The sequence below is a fragment of the Ylistrum balloti genome, unplaced genomic scaffold, assembly GCF_031769215.1.
Source record: "Ylistrum balloti isolate Yb309-2 unplaced genomic scaffold, AGI_CSIRO_Ybal_v1 Utg369850, whole genome shotgun sequence".
Taxonomy (NCBI): domain Eukaryota; kingdom Metazoa; phylum Mollusca; class Bivalvia; order Pectinida; family Pectinidae; genus Ylistrum; species Ylistrum balloti.
This window is the reverse complement of record NW_026782003.1, coordinates 2,001,855-2,019,476: the sequence shown is the minus strand read 5'-3', so window position 1 is coordinate 2,019,476 and position 17,622 is coordinate 2,001,855. Positions and strand designations below refer to the sequence as shown.

Genomic DNA, 17,622 nt, shown 5'->3' with positions numbered 1-17,622 from the left:
TCAACCTGAGATCTGACTAGTCAATCCAGATAAGAGATTTCAAAATTTACGAACTGATTAGTATTTAATTATTACAGGTGTATATATTCAGGACTAGAAATTGTTCAGGTGCATATCGGTACGTGAACTCTACAGGTGTATGACTCATACATTTACAATTAACAGTACAAGACATGCAAATTCTGAAAGTGTCGCTTAATTAGATACATGCAGCAACAAAAAATTTACACAGTATATATTGAATTGACAGGTGAATCAATCATTTGGTGACATCATTGGAACAGGGAAACTTATAGATAATATTATGAAAGAATGACTGTCGGGTGCACAAATAAGGACAAGTTGGGAGTCCTATAAATGAAATCTAAGAACATTGCACGAAATACTATGTTAAAAAAGCGATAACAAACATATTATGTATGTAAATCCAATATGGCTGCACATCTATCAGATATTTTATGATCTGTCTCGGTATTGAGTGGACACTCACAAAAAGCAAAGGGAAATGTACTTTTGAGAAGAAATTGGAGAAATATCCATCAAGGTCTTCTCCAGAAAACAGAAATATACTTTCATTGTCAAAATTTCAAATTGAGGTCGGTCAACCTCTTTGTTTGATCAGACACAAATTAAGCAGTCACCAATAGGGACCAAGGGGGACCTTTATATAAAGTTCAATAAAGATCCATTTACTAATTCTCAATAAATAGCGATGACAGAAATTTTGTATGTCAGACCACAGACAATTTGATGGTCAATGGTGGTGGGCTAAAAATAGACCACACAAAAATCTTGCTTTTGTTTCATTCATATTTAATATTGTAGTCTTTATAAATACATTAAAATGACAAGCCATACTGACCATCTACTACTTACACATTCTTACAAACAACTATATATTGTCATAACAACATGCAGTACAGAACTGTGTACAAAAATAATTTAATTGCAAATTATTTTGATTTGATATGTTAAATATATATGTATAAATATATTTTTGAGCAATAACGCTTGCCAGTAGATAGGTAAAGATAAATACATAAATGAAAATTTTGCAACATTTCATTTTCTTGATATAGGTCTTTCTAAGTTAAATCATGAGGTCACCATGCAGCTAATTTCATTATGGGTAAAAAGAAAATGGTATAAAACTAGAACACTAGGACATTCAGGATTATACAAATTGTATTTACTCATTCATTTGACAGTACTTGAGAAATTTCCTTTCATTTATGGGAATGATGAATTTGACCTTTACCTTAGAAATTTGCTAAATCCTATATATCATGAATTGGTAATCAAACAAGGAAAAGTGAAATAGGCCTAAACTTTCACCATTCAGAATAAAGTTTTTCTTAAAGTTGAACACAGGTACAAGAAACATGACATTATTGTAAGAAACTAAATGATATTTCCAAAGTTATTACACATTTGTAAAAATAAAACTTGGACAGTTATTACTGCTGTTTCTTTGATGAAAACATTATCATGGTACATACTGACCCTGTCCAGACTTGTGTGACATTTTGTATTGACACTGTCATTCTAAAAGTTAGTGGCATAATTTCATTGTGAATTTTCAGCTATTCACGTCACAATCCAAATGAAGTGACATCTATAAAATTTCCATCGGGCCCAAAATTCTAGAAGCCCAGGGTATCAGACTGGTGTAATTGTATTATTGTGTCTCTTCACCGGATGGCTTATTGGACGGAGGTTGACACATATGCATGAGCACTTTGAGACCGTTGACTGATGTGCTTAATGATTTGAGGTAGTCCCTTTCACCCAGATATGTTTTAATCTGCTCTGGAGACTGTACCCACACTGTACTCACAACAGTTTGGAGGTTTTACACAAGAAAGTGCCTGATAATCCTCATAAAATAAAACAGTACCCTTATATTGGTACCAAAGGCACAAAAAGCTGGGTCATTTATCACCTTTGTCATCGGTCAGATAAAGCATCCTCCTGATCTCTTTTGAACTTGGACATATGTATTGCTGAATTGTCTAAATTTCTGTGACTGGTGGATAGTTCTCCAATTACCATTGAGTCACCAAGTCTGGAGAAAGAGAAAATTCAAACTTCAGGGAAAAAAAATAAGTGAAAGAAAAATTCGAAATTTTACGAAGTTTCTGAAAATACATTAAAAAAACTCAAATGTGATAAATGTATTAAAAATAGACATAAATTCCAAAGAAATCATCATACAATTAAGGAGATATGTTGATCACGTATACCTTAAACTGATTCTCTGACAGACATCATTATGTTTAGTAATTTCACAATTCAATAGATAGCACTGAATGCAATACCCAGTGTGAAATGACTGTGATGGACAGACATCTAAAGATCCTGTGCTGGTGTAGAACAAAACATGGTGAAAAAAATCAAACTGCATAGATTATGAAAAGGATACAAATCAGACAATACTAACTCCCTGATCACTAATTTATATGTAAATCAGACAACACTAACCCCCCTGCCCCACCCCCCTGATCATCAATTTCACAGAACTCGGACAACACTAACTCCCTGATCATTAATTGATACATTAATCAGACAACACTAACCCCCCCCCCTGTCCCCCCCTGATCATCAATTACACATAAATTAGACAATACTAACTCTCTGATCATCAACTTACATGTAAATCAGACAACACTAACCCCCCTCCACCCCACCCCACCCCCGATCACCAATTACACATAAATACACATAACAAACAATACTAACTCCCTAATAATCAATTACCCATAAAACAGACAATACTATCTCTCAGATATTCAATTACATGTTGACCTGGTGAAATGTAACCTGATTTTTAATTAGTATATGACTTAGACTTGTGTACAGAAATTCACTACCCATTGTATCTGAGATACAGTGCTACCAAATAAGTAGTGGTTAGACAAAAATTCTAAAAAATTTCAACAAGAAAAATGTAAAAGAAAAAGAGAAAAACTCTACCATACACAAAGTCCAGATCACTTTACCAAGGTGCTTTAAAAGAAAATAAAAAGATTTCAGCTGTTGTGTTTATTACATTGCTTCATCATAATGACACAGCAAAGTGAATGCAACGCCCCTTTACAGTGTCCCTAATAAGTAAATTTTTGGTGATAATTTTATCACAACTGTTTAGATCTTATCATTTGCTGATACGTTGTTATGTTGATAGTTTCATAAAAAGACTTGATAATATTCACAAAATGAAGTCAGTTGTGCCAAATAAAAGATAGCTAAAAATAACCTTTCTACAAATCTGCAGTTTATCACTATAGAACAAAGGATAATGACCTGTGGTGTAATATTGCAGATTAAATCAAATGTTGCTTTGAGTTTTTGAGTAGAAATTGCACAATTCCTCTCAACTGTGAAAATTGCATAAGAAAGGTTGATTCAGAGAAAATAAAAAAAAAGAGGTAACTAAAACCATTCTACATCTATGTGAGATTTTCATGTTGGAAGATGACAATTACTACTTAAAACCAAAGTACGGTATTTGATTGAAATATCATGTACGCCAAGTTGGCTCTCTCTCTTATCAGAATGAAACTAAGAAAGCATTTATCAAAAATTCTCAGCAGTCATTTATCACATGCTCTTAAATGTTGAACAAATTTCCTATAAGTGTAAATATAAAACTTCTGTAACACCTTCACAATGAAAAAGTAAAAAAAAAACCAAACAAATCCTAAAATCAATACACTGAATATGTATAGTCATTATCAAATCCTTTTAAATTTATCAAATATCTTTATACGTTATGGGTATTGTCAACTTCACAAACAAATAAAAAATACCATTATCGTTAATAAGTACATGTCAGAAATTATCTGTGCATTTTATAAAAAAAATGATAGATGCATCATTTGCTTGGATTTTATCATTCTGATGGTTAGGTGAAGAAACTAGTGCTTTTGAATCAGCATACAAAACAATTACAGAAAGTATTTGATAATGAACTAGACCAACTTCAAGCTGAATTAAAGTTTAAATCTGTACCAGACTGTGAGTTTACATTGTTTAATATTTTAGATGTTCATATTAACAAAATATTTAACATTACCTCTCCATTTGAAAAAACTGAAACATTTTTCATTAACTTCAAATCCAGTATATAAAATCAAGCATCTATTACATACTTTAATGAAATGAAAAATACAAACAATTTTACTTGCTCTAAATCAATAAACCTATTAAGACTTTTTCAGTATATATTTCAATAAGAATAAATCCAATTCTTTACTGTCAAAAAGGTGTGCAACATTACTTTTAACTTAAGGACTATGAAATAAAATTACGTCAGTAAACTTCAATAACTTTTCAAGGCAATCTAACAAATGTATCCCCTTCACAATCACCCTAGATTCAAAATCCTTTAAATACACTCTCTTCAACAGGAATTTATATTAGATGACAAGATTTACTTTAAGATTGCTATTTACAAATATTTGTATTCTCCCCGAAGTTACCTTGTGCAAGGGTTCAATTGAAGTTGGTTGACTGTGGCCGTTTGTCTTTTGAACACTATGTGGGTATATCGCCTTTGGAATTTTAACATACTGAATACAATATAACCAATGTGTATATATACTACGAGGGTAAAGCTAGGTGTATTGATCATCAGCTATGCCCGACACTGACATTTTCAACCCACAACCTCTGATCTCTGTTACTGCACACCATTTTCAATACCATGCTGTAACACCTACCTGGCGGATCTGTTTGGTGACCCTGATGTACTTCGCTGTAATTCGTTTATCAGACTTCTCCGCTCACTTTGTATCTGTCTCTGTCTCACAGATTGTCGAGACAACTGGTAAACATACACAAGTACATAGACTTCAATATAATCACAAAGAAAATAGAAATTTGTATCTGTCTCACAGATTGTGGAGACAACTAGTAAACATACACAAGTACATAGACTTCAATGTAATCACAAAGACAAGAGGACCAAGGGGCCTTAACAGTCACCTGAGGAATATATGTCAATAATCTGGGGATTTTAAAATGTTGCAAAAATGTGTAAAACATCTGTACCAAGTTTGAACATGATCCACCCAGTGGTTCTTGAGAGGAAGTCCAAAATGTCTTAACCAAACAGAGGCCAGGGTGGCCATCTTGGATTTTGAATTGCCCCAAAAAGTTAAAACACTTGCTAGGACCTTGTGTAGAACATTTGTATCAAGTTTAGACATGATCATCCCAGTGGTTAATCTGACTGTTGGTTCATGCGAAGAAGTTTTTAAAGATTTACCTAATTTTACCCCCTTTTTTCCCCTCCTGCGGCCCCTATTGGGGCCATGCCCTTTTTCTTCGCAAACCTGAAGTGGCTTCCCATGGGGATGCTTTGTGCCAAGTTTGGTCAAAATCCATTCAGTGGTTCTTGTGAAGAATTTGAATATGTGAAAAATTAACGACGCACGACACACGACGCATGACGACAGACAAATCATGATGGCAATAGGTCACCATGAGCCTTTGGCTCAGGTGACCTAAAAATATAAATTTGTATCTGTTTATTTCTCATAAATTGTCAAGACAACAGGTAATCATACATGAATACATAGACTTATGTCATTACAATCACAAAGTAAGGTCTTGGGTTTGACTTCCCATTTTGTAATCTAAATTAAAAGTTCACTTGAGAATGTTTTGTATCATTACCTGTTTCGTGGCCTCTGCTGCTCGTGTTTCAGATTCCCGCACTCTCTCCTCCATACGATAGATGTTCCGCGCATAATCAGTGATCATCTTTTCTGCCTGAGGTGTATTGAAAAAAACAACACAATGAACTACTGCTTAAAACTTCATATGAAAAGGTAATCACAAAAATTTTTAAAAATCCAGTGTCACATCATTTTCAGTTTGACCAAATAATGAACCTTAGGTTCTATATATCATTCCAAGTCAATCATACCTCCATTGTTTTTGCTTGGCTGTCCCGTAGTAAAGTTGTTAATTCATCGTTCCTCTTACGTACATGACTCATCTCTGTTCTCATGTCATTTATTTTCACTTCAAACTTTTTAGTTATTGTCTCACACTCTTCTTTCCACCTAAAATTGATTGTAAATATTGTGCATTTTTTATGTCGACCACTTGTAAGAAAAGTATTGTAAACTTAAAATGTCATCAACCTTAAATTAAGTTTTTTATCATTTATTATTATTATCACTATCATTACTATAAAATGTGATTAAAAGCAACAAATCACTTTGTGTTAAAAAATCATACTTAATCAACAAAGGTTACAGATTTCTATAATTTCAGGAAAGGAATATTGTTTTAAAGGATTCTTAATGACAATGCAGCACCTGTCCTCTGTCATTACTGACTCAATTCTTACCTACATAAGTAAACAAAAGGTAAGTAAAAAAGAGTAAGACATCTTAGAGATGTTGATGTTACTCTGAGAGAATTTTTAATTGAATGATTTAAATATCTTGTTGCATGCTTGAGGTAATATTAATGTTGTATATACCATTAGAAACTACCTTGATTATGAGAAATGTTGTACATTGTACCATGGATGCGTTCTGTGATATCATTTTAAATGTTTATGAGATTTTACACCACATGGCAATTTTAACATCATGAAATAACAAGAGGCCCATGGGCCTTAACGGTCATCTGACAAAAAGCAAGCCAAACTCTAACAACAGTGAGTCTGCCGTTAAAACAGTGGGCTTAATTCATTTGAATAAACATGGTAGCCCTTCCTCCCAGCATCCTACAGGCCCAATATCAGCACTCTGAGCCTTTTGGTTACTGAGAAGAAGTCGTTTACAGATTTTAACATATTTGAACCCTGTGATCTTGAAAGTTGGTCAAGGTCATTCACTTGAACACATTTGGTAACACTTCCTCAAAGCATCTTACAGGCCCAATATCAGCACTCTAATCATTTTGGTTATTGAGAAGTCATTTGCATATTACAACATATTTAACACCTGTGACCTTGAAAGTGGGTCAAGGTCATTCATTTGAACAAATTTGGTAGCATGTAATCCCAGCATCCTACAGGTCAATTATCAGCACTCTTGGACTTTTGCTTATTGAAGAGAAGTTGTTTGTATATTTTAACATATTTGACCCCTGTGACCTAGAAAGTGGGTCGAGGTCATTCATTTGAACAAACTTGGTAGCATGTCATCCATGCATCCTACAGGTCAATTATCAGCACTCTTGGACTTTTGCTTATTGAGAAGAAGTTGTTTGTATATTTTAACATATTTGACCCCTGTGACCTTGAAGGTCATTAATTTGAACAAACTTTGTAGGGTTCCATACCAGCATGCTATGGGCCAAGTATTAGCCCCCTAGGCCTTCTAGTATTTGAGAAGAAGATTTTTGAATGAAAAGTTTACGGAAGACGCACAGCGGATGACGACGGACGAAGCACGATGGCTACAGGTCATCTCGACCCTTCGGGTCAGATGACCTAATTATGACACAATTTTGTCTTCATGTTACAATAGATTATTTTGACATAAGCAGAGATTAATCATATATTGAGTCTGTTCTGTGGACAGGGGTATCTCAACCCGAGTGTTAGCATATGGTTGGTCCGCATGAAGTTTGCTGAGTGCAGCCCAACTAACTCTTACACAAGGGTTGAAATATCCCTATCCTCCAAAAATACCCATGTTTGTGAAGTATGAGAATGCTTCAAGATTAGCAAGAAAACTGTTTCCTGTAATATTTTTGAAAAACATTTATTGGAATATAAATAGGAGCCTACAGTACTCACTACAGGAAAAATCTTAATAGGACTCTGTGTGAATTTCAATGACAAGTAATATCTACAAAACTTGTCAATAAAATTCACTTATTTCAATTTACCAGAGTTTTTCTTACATGAAAAATTCTTAAGACTTGTTTCATTACTCTCAAATGAAATGAAAATTCATAAATACACCATATCTAATAGATAAGTTACATAACAATAATTCTGGATGAAATGAAAAACAACATAACATAACACATGTTTCTAAAGAGAGAAAATAATGATGGTGAATACATCACTGAAGAAAAGAAGAAACTTTTAATGTGGACTATGATAAAAAAAAATCTTAGTTTCCATTTCTGAAACCTCCTTACTTGGCAGACATTCTCTGTTGTCCTGTCAATAGCTTTCTTAGTTCCCCCATAGCATGACGGTTGGCATCTTCAGAACTCTGCAATCTTACTTCATAATCCTGCATCTTCTGTTGTTGTTCATTTTCCAAGATTGTCATCTGAATTCACAGAAAAATAATGTTACCAATCAATACGTAATTATAAGTAAAAAGGGAATACAATAAATACACAAAGTAGTACTTTATCAATTAAACTACAAGACTGTCCCCTTATTCCAGGGATGTTGGTCGGTTTTCATTAACTTAGTACTATATAGGTGACTTCGACATTTTACAATGGTAGAGAGCTCATTTTTTTCATCTTTAATTAGTTAGTTTAGGGACATATACATATACTCTATTTTATAATCAGTGCCTGGCTGATTAGTTACAGAGAAGGTCATTATAACTGAACGGGTACCATTAACAGGTGGGAAAAGGGTCGAAAGATTAAGGTATACTACCATACAGTAACTGTTTAATAAATGTGTACCTCCTTTTGGTATTTGCGCAGTGCAAACTCCTTCTCCTTATTGGCTGTTGATACAGATTTCTTCATTTCATCAGCCTCATTCTGAAGGCGTACTCGGTCATCATTGAGATATTCAAATTCATTCTCCATCTGCTTCATTCTATCCTTCATCTGCATAAACTGTGTTTCATACTGATCCTTCAGCTGTTCATTGCTATACAAAAAGATGTTTCAGAATTTAAGAACAATTTGAATTATATAACGCATAAATACTAACATATATATTATAAATCTAATCCATGTATATAAAACCATAGAAAACAAAACAGGAGTAAATGTTCCTGTATCATTTGTAAACTCTGGCTTCAAGTTTAATTCTGAATGTGTCTGCAATACAATGAGTGATATACTTGTGATATATATCATTGAATTATAATACCTCATTGTATACACTGTGTTCACATTCACTTCCTCAAATAAATTTTACCTTGTAAATACATCCTATATTGAATTTATGTTGTAAGTATATCATCTAATGAGTTTATGTTATAATACTGCCTCTGATGAGTTTACATTATAATACCGCCTCTAATGAGTTTACATTGTAATACCGCCTCTAATGAGTTTACATTGTAATACTGCCTCTAATGAGTTTACATTGTGATACCGCCTCTGATGAGTTTACATTGTAATACCGCCTCTGATGAGTTTATATTGTATATACATCCTATACTGTGTTTTCATTGTAATTATATTCCTAAATGAGTTAACATCCTCTAATGAATTTCATATGTAAATACGTATAATAATGAAATTGCACATTAATGATGATGCTGTCAATTTTATAAGTATAACTGTTGCTACATGCAATTAAGAATTAATAAAAGAGTGTTTTTGTATCTATCATACCTGGAGTTACCACAAAAAAACATTACCAAGCAGAAACAAAGAAAGGAGAAGATTTACTATTGACAAGACATACTTCATTTCTTGACGGCGCAATTCATTCTGTAATGAGTCCAATTTTACATCATTGTCATCTCGACTTCTCTCAGCGTTCACAGCTCGTCTGTTTAGGTCTTCAAATGCATCCTTCTCCTTTGCTGCTTGGGCCATAGATTCTTTAAAAGACTGGGATGAAAAAGATCAAAACAATAAAGGTATGTTCTCATTTCACCATTAATTACGCCTTCATTTTTATTTATAAAATGAATGCATTATGATTTCAGCATTAAATTGCAGTTAAATACAAAATTCTAACCATTAAAGAGTACAGAATAACACACATGAACCTGGTTTTGGTAAAACTTAAGACAGAAATAAAAGTGTGTTATGACTCACCTTTTCTAGTTCAACTTCCACCATTCGTTTTTCTCTGATGGCTCTCTGTAACATCTCAGACTTTTCTGCACTCTCCTTGATAACATAAAATTCACATGTCAAACAGTTTCAAAGTCTTTTTTTTTTTTGTTTAACATTATTCTGGTAGTATGTTAAGGTCTTTTTCAATGTTCAGATTGTTGTAAATTATTTCAGAAATTTTTGCCTCTTGTCTGTGACCTTGAATTTCAGTCCAGCCTATTTTTTTGGACAATATTACAGCCCGTTTATCTCAACGAGCTGAAGAATCTTGTCCTGGAAGTTTCTTATCCAGTGTTTAAAAATCTAAAATAATGATCAAGATAAATTCTAACAGAAACTGACCCAGATAAATTCTACTTGATATTAATTTATTCATAGTCTCTTATTTGATGTTGAGATTCAGTGACCTAATTATGGCACACTTAAGGGATAACCCTTCTGTGTGTTGAAAATTGCTGTGGTACATGTTTATGGGAATCAAAATTGTGTGGATCATTGAAACACAGAACATGTCACATATTAACACTGGCTGTTTCCAATGCTTTTAAAATATCACAACGTTTAAGTATTGTTTTTGGACTGGTGGACAACAGATTAACAAGACTTACCATCTCTAGACTGTGAAGTTCCTTAAGGGGACAACAGATTAACAAGACTTACCATCTCCAGACTATGAAGTTCCTCTGTAAGTTTTGTGATTCTCTCATTGCTTTGTTGTCGGATGTTATCAACCTACAAACAAAACCATGTGTTTGACTTTACACACCTGTAATGGTTACCATAAAATTTACTACAGGATTTGTCCAAAGTATTAAATATTTCTTTGTTATATCAATGCTAAGTGAAGATATAAATATAGAACGATACAATGCAAGTCATAGAGGTTGATCACATACAGGATTCTGCTGGCATCTAAAGATTACAAAATATACAATTTATGTTGACTTCTGTAAATAAACTTTGTGTTGGGAACCTTTCCAAGTTTTAGAATCCATACTGATACATGTAACTGGATTTTACAGTACAGCTTAATCAAAGAATGTTTCACAATTTTAATGGAAATTACAGTGAAATGTCTACAACAGTGAAGATAAATGTCATTGATTTCATTAATCACTGTAATCCTCTGTGATATTCTAGTGTATTAACATACAAATGTCAGAATACAAACCTCTTGTCTGGTGCGAATCCCAGCTTCATTAATCAGTTTATTAATGGAATCTTGCAGCTTCTCGATTTCTTCATCTCTCTGTTTTACTTCCACCTCAGCCTGAAAATCGTATGATTAACATCTACACAACCTACATCTTGTGTTCAAATCTTGGATTCCATAGAAATTATCAATAGAGCAAAAAATTCTGTTCAAACTAGTTATCTGATACAATATTACTTATAACCAACCATCAATTTAAATCAAACAACACAAACATCCCAGTACAGTAAATTCCCTAATTACCTGATAAAACAATTTGTTTCAATTTCAAACTCAAAAGACATATGCACGGTTATAGTGTATTTCAAAATCAATTTACCAATATTGAGCAAAAAAACAAACAAAAATACATTAAATATCAAGCATTATTTCCAGAATAAGGAATAACATATTTCATGATGAAGATTGAATATCATTGCTTCACCTGTTCTTTTTCCAAAACAGCATTTTCCACCATCTGTACTGCATCTCTGACTTGTGTGACAGCATCTACTTCCTTCGCCTCCAGTTCAGCACTAGCGAAACATGTACAAGTTGATATTAGATTACCAGTGCTTATAAACTTATGAAACAAATCTAAAACTTTTCAGCTAGCCATTGAAAATTATTATAAACATGTTTCAGAGAGTATTTACTAGGAAAACAAAATTGTAATTCAATACATGTATTTTGAGATTTGTTCAGTATGCAAAAGCCTTGTAACATCTATAAAAGAATAATAATAATAAAAAAATGGTACAACTGACCACATGACAATTAGATTGGTCTGTACATGTAAAATGGATGATACATAAACATTCCCAAACAGTCACAACAACTGGCTTCCTACACCAGGGAAATTTCACTATATAATGATATATACTTGTTTTAGAGTAACATGGAGTATAACAATAAAAAAATTATTTGACAAATATTTGTATCTAGATCTACCCCAAAAACTTGTACCAATCCTTCAAAATAAATGCTAGAAATCTGTAGCAGATAACAAGACTTAAAGATTTACCAAAATCTACCGACATGCAGTAGATCACTCAACATATCCTACATATGTAACAGGCCAGCAAGGTGCAGACAGGAGTATTACTTACAAACCTGAGATATGAAATCTTACGTTCTTTTCTGCATTTCCTTCACTCTAGCCTCCAATCCATCTTTGTCCATCTTCATGGAATCTGATTCTTTTGTTTTTGTTGTTAATCTGAGGAAAGAGATAAAAAAACAAATACAGGATATGCATTGTTTTGAAGTTACACTCTACATTATATAATACAAATGCATGGTAAACCATATACTGCAAAGATCTAAGTGTGTACAGAAACATATAATTTACACTTTTTCAAAATTGTGTTTTTTGGACCTGAATAAATCAAAAGTTTTATAGACTATAAATCATATTCTCTACCTTATTGCATGATCCACAAACCTCTCGAGCCTTCAGTAAGAATGTGATTTTCATTATTTACAACTACTACTTTCCATTTTGTATCCTATATGATTCTTCTGTATAAAATTTCACTATCACGACATCATATTGAAAACTAAGCTCTATTTTTTACTTTGAGAAAAATTCAACTTCTAAATTAAAATGCCAGGGTTCACTTACTTTTGCTGCAGATTGTCTAAAATTTTCTTCATATCACCCACTCTGCTGTCTGACACGCCTTCTTTAAAGAGAATATCAGCTATTTCTTGGTCCTGTGAGGAAAGAAATTGATAACCATCAGATAAAGAATTATCAATACCTACATAAACATCCTATAAAGTTAAAATGGACAAAGATTCAATAATTGTGACAATGGACATTTACAGAGACAATAACATAACATTATTGTACAGAGATTGTCTGTAACAGACTAATAAAAAAAAGTTTGTCTTTGACAGATTATTGTACATAGATTAACTATGACAGATTATTGTACATAGATTAACTATGACAGATTATTGTACATAGATTAACTATGACAGATTATTGTACATAGATTAACTATGACAGATTATTGTACAGTGATTAACTTTGACAGATTATTGTACAGAGATTAACTATGACAGATTATTGTACAGTGATTAACTATGACAGATTATTGTACAGTGATTAACTTTGACAGATTATTGTACAGAGATTAACTATGACAGATTATTGTACAGAGATTAACTATGACAGATTATTGTACAGAGATTAACTATGACAGATTATTGTACAGTGATTAACTTTGACAGATTATTGTACAGTGATTAACTTTGACAGATTGTTGTACAGAGGTTGTCGTCGAGAGATTAATGTACAGAAATTGTCTTTGATAAGGATAACTGTATTGTATTGTTTACATTGTCTCAGATGTAATAATAAATGTGACAAAAATTATAGTATACTTTTGTATGTCTCAGATCATATATATACTGTATGATGCTTAATATGTGTTTTAATCACATGACATTTTCTTATATGCTGCCACATTTACTGAACAGAAATATGAAAATTATAAAAACATCTGACAGTATATACTGTCAAGAAAAATTAATTACAAGAATCATTTTTGTGAAATTGAATCATTAAGATTGTTGTGCTGTGTGCTACGGTTACAGGTTTAGACTGTTAGTTTAGTCTCATTACCTCTCAAACAAATATACAAATAAAAAAATCAAGCAAACAAAAGTAAATTTTAGGATATTTCCAATCTGTTCCATTCCCGTTATTGTTAATACTGTGTCAAGTTTATTGTCAGGCAATACCTTCCATTGCAGCTGCTGTTCTAAATCTTTGTTGCCTTTCTTCAGATCTTTGTTTTCCATCAATTTTGCTTCTAATTCCTGTTTAGTTAACCTATTAATTTGTAAATATTAAACATCTTATACACATTTATTTAATATTATGCAGTTACATTTAAATGAGGAAATATATCCACTTGAGAGTATATAAACTTGTACATACATGTATTATCAAAATTAAATCTAAAGAGTCATTGAAATGTCTGTCAGACATTCAAAAGAGAGTTTTAGATGTAATTCTACTTCATGTGTTAAACTAATCCAAACAAAATTCCAGAAAATACGAATGATAATCAAATCACGAGTACTATACTGTGAAATCTAATTAAACATTTGGTTTATCATGACTACATGTAACTTGTCTAAAACATCATGACTATATTCATACCTCAAGTCTTGTTGAGTGTCTTCCAACTCTTTGTTTAAGGCCCCAACAGTCTCATAATACTCTGTCTGCATCTATTCCATTGAACATAAAGTATATTTTCATATAAATACAAAAATGTAGGAATGCATATTCATGGTGACATGTGATTTGCATCACTTGTAACAATAATCATTGCTTGATTTTATTTCAGTTTGAAATGTGTAAACACTTGTCAACTAGCTAAGATCTGCTAACATCTGTAAACACTGAATATTGAATTAAATTTAAACAATAATCCATGTTAATATATGACAATAGTCTTGTGCTTTGTACCTTCTGCGCCTGCTGTTCAACCACTCTCCATTGGTGACTGTCCTTCTCACTCTGTAAACATAAGTTCAAGAATTTCAACCTTTTGAATTTCCATTTGTTATTGCTTAGTCAAACACTGTTGAAGTGATCATCTCTAAATTTTAACAGTATCTATCAACTCTGTTACCAAAAACATATGCTGAAAACTCCTAATTTTGTTTAATTTTAAGTTTGAGAAATTAACTTTTGTCAGTTGAGTTCTTTCTATCAAAGTTCTATCAATCAATATATTGATATATTGGTTAATATACATATATAATATATATATATCAATGAGTATTCCCATGGTTTAGATACCTGAAGCTGCCTTTGCAATCTGTCAATCTCCTGATCAGCCTCCTGCCATCGAGATATTGCTGCTTCTTTTTCCTGAAATTGAAATTTTCGTTAATATAAAGAAAGTAAGTGCCTCTAAATTTACTTTTAGCATTCAATCAAACTTGCTGCAGAGACAAAGCATTTTCAAAATATTCCAATGTGAAATATTTAGTGGGAGATATTTTTCATAAAAGGGTAATAGGACTTAAGTTATTTGATACAATGATTGTACAAAAACTGAAAGATGCCACAGAAATCTGATTTGGTTTGGAAAAATGTGATTGCACAGGTTCCTAGTTCAGGAGGTAAGAGACATCTGAATTCTGTGTTTAGATCAGACTTACTTGTAAGGCACTGTCTGCCTGTGTCTGCAGATTGTGTAGGACTTGTTCATTTTCAGTTGTAGGACTATAGTCACTTCCTTCTGATTCAGCGGGTATGCCAGCCAGATGGTTGTCCAGTTTCTCCTTCAGTTGAGCGGATAACAAATTATTTTCATTTACAATTCTGTCCAGCTCTGGCCTCAGGTTACCCATTTCTTCCTGAAAGATAAATAAACAAATGTGATGAATATTGCTTTAGTTGACATGTATTGACTTTGGATTTTCAGCATTCTTGGACTAATCACAGAGATTGGTGGAGTACTTGATGATTTATAGTCTTCCTACATACTCACTCTGTATAGGTCCACTTCCTGTTGTAACTGATTCAGCTGTTGGTCATACTCAGCAATCAAGGGAGATAACACACTATGGAAATTAAAATATGTTATATACTTTTAAAATGTTCATGTACTAATAGCATTGAGCTTTCAATGATAACTTTGACAACTCAAAGCACAGAGACAATGGAGACAATGTATTAATTTAGGGAATACTTACACAGTGTATTGACTGTTAACAAACTTACACTGGGTATTCAGTAATATATCCTTTTTCATTTGGATAAGAATGTTTTACATCATTTTGCATAAAACAGATTCATAATTAAAACCATTTACTCTATATAACTATGAAATACAACAATGACATACTTCTGTATCCAATTAAGAAGAAATGATGTATGGTAAAAAATGGATTTATAGAAGTATAAGTTATATTTAATTTACCCTACACCTTATTTATTCTTTGCATAATATCATGTATGACAAAGCAAAAAGAAAGTTCAATGACATACTTGAATTCTGTCAGCCATGGTGCTGTAGGTCCCTCCTGGGCTAGTGGCCCCTATAAACAAGTACAAATAATAGAAAATACATTACAACTTCACACTACATTTACTTTCATATTGATTTAGTGATCCATAAAGATGTTCAATCTTCTGAATTGAATAATCAATCTATTTAGATATTAATTTAAAAGAATGTCAGTTGTTACTTATTCTTCTTCTCACTTAACCCAATTAAGTACATCTGATACTAAATATCTTATATCATATTCTGTACCATACTTACCAGAGGCTTTCCTACAGTATATCCTATTATAACATAAAATATAAGAAAAGGTCTACATGAAATTCCACTGTATAAAATAATAACTAAAATAAAAAATGAAGTATAAAAAAATTGAATAGACTCTCATCATAATTTACGTGTACACTGTATAAACAAGAAAACTTTCCTCAGTCTGTTTATGTGAATATTACTTACCTCTAGAGGGGGAAGCTCATCCAAGGAACCTGATACATATTTTGACAATGCTGCATTCAGTCTTTGAACTGTAAACCCAAAATGTATACATCAATATCAGCAGAGCAGTGTAAAAACGTTTTGTTGCCATACATGTTATCTAAGTAAGAATTATACACATAAATCAGTCATCTCAATTTTATTTGCTCTTGCATGATTTTATGTACGTATCTGTTCATCCATTATCATCTGCTAATGGAGGATCTTTTTTTCTTTCAAAATTGATTTCCGTATTAAGTAAAGACAGAGTGTACTGGCTTTCAATAACTAAGTGTGCATTCAAGGAGAGAATAAGAAACAAGAGGCTCATTGGACCTGTATCTATCTAGCTAAATATAGTTTTTAAAAAATACGTGATTCTAACGATTTACTATACTAAACACCCATCTAACACCTATAAGTTGTAGTTATCTAATATGAATATAAAGTATAAAACGCAAAACCGTCTTTATATTATTTAGTTTATCGCCACAGGCATTACAACAATATATATTTGACAAAACTTGCGAACGCTCTGAATTATAAATTGCATGTGCAGTGATCCTTGGATAAGTTCAAACATGCACAAACCACCGCGCCACATTACAAACCTTGATCTTTTAGAAAGTTAACCTCTTCGGACTCCATCGTAGACTTTAACACTTAAACAGTAGTTAAAATAAAATTCTTTGGAAGTTCAACATTAATGTATCCAAAAAACGAGACCGAATTTCAAAGAAATGTTCTGTCAATGTTATCTTTTTCTTGATTCTGCCGCCATTGTTGTTTACAACTGTAGTTTCGCAGAAAATTCTTCTGATTAAAATATTTTTGCAATATGAAACAGTCTCAATGTTATTATTATTCATTAAGATTATTTAAAACATCAAGCAAAAGAATGATAATTTCAACAATATTTGTTATTTGTTAAACTTAACCAGTTATTCCGCCCGG

The 17,622-nt window shown here is 32.4% G+C and overlaps 1 protein-coding gene across 1 annotated transcript; it reads right to left on the bottom strand.

Annotated features, from left to right (window-relative positions):
- Positions 1-830: 830 nt before the first annotated feature.
- LOC132545591 (sodium channel and clathrin linker 1-like) lies at positions 831-17,365 on the bottom strand. The gene is made up of 22 exons (XM_060209284.1): positions 17,280-17,365; positions 16,651-16,718; positions 16,179-16,228; positions 15,679-15,751; positions 15,347-15,544; positions 14,982-15,053; positions 14,646-14,696; positions 14,334-14,404; positions 13,910-14,000; positions 12,783-12,874; positions 12,291-12,377; positions 11,604-11,694; positions 11,138-11,236; positions 10,627-10,698; positions 9,946-10,020; positions 9,587-9,735; positions 8,626-8,818; positions 8,116-8,252; positions 5,933-6,071; positions 5,680-5,775; positions 4,722-4,825; positions 831-2,065 (listed from the first exon to the last, which is right to left on the bottom strand). Exons 1-22 carry the CDS (start codon positions 17,314-17,316, stop codon positions 1,948-1,950), a joined length of 2,163 nt encoding a protein of 720 aa, XP_060065267.1. The 5' UTR covers positions 17,317-17,365; the 3' UTR covers positions 831-1,947.
- Positions 17,366-17,622: the final 257 nt, after the last annotated feature.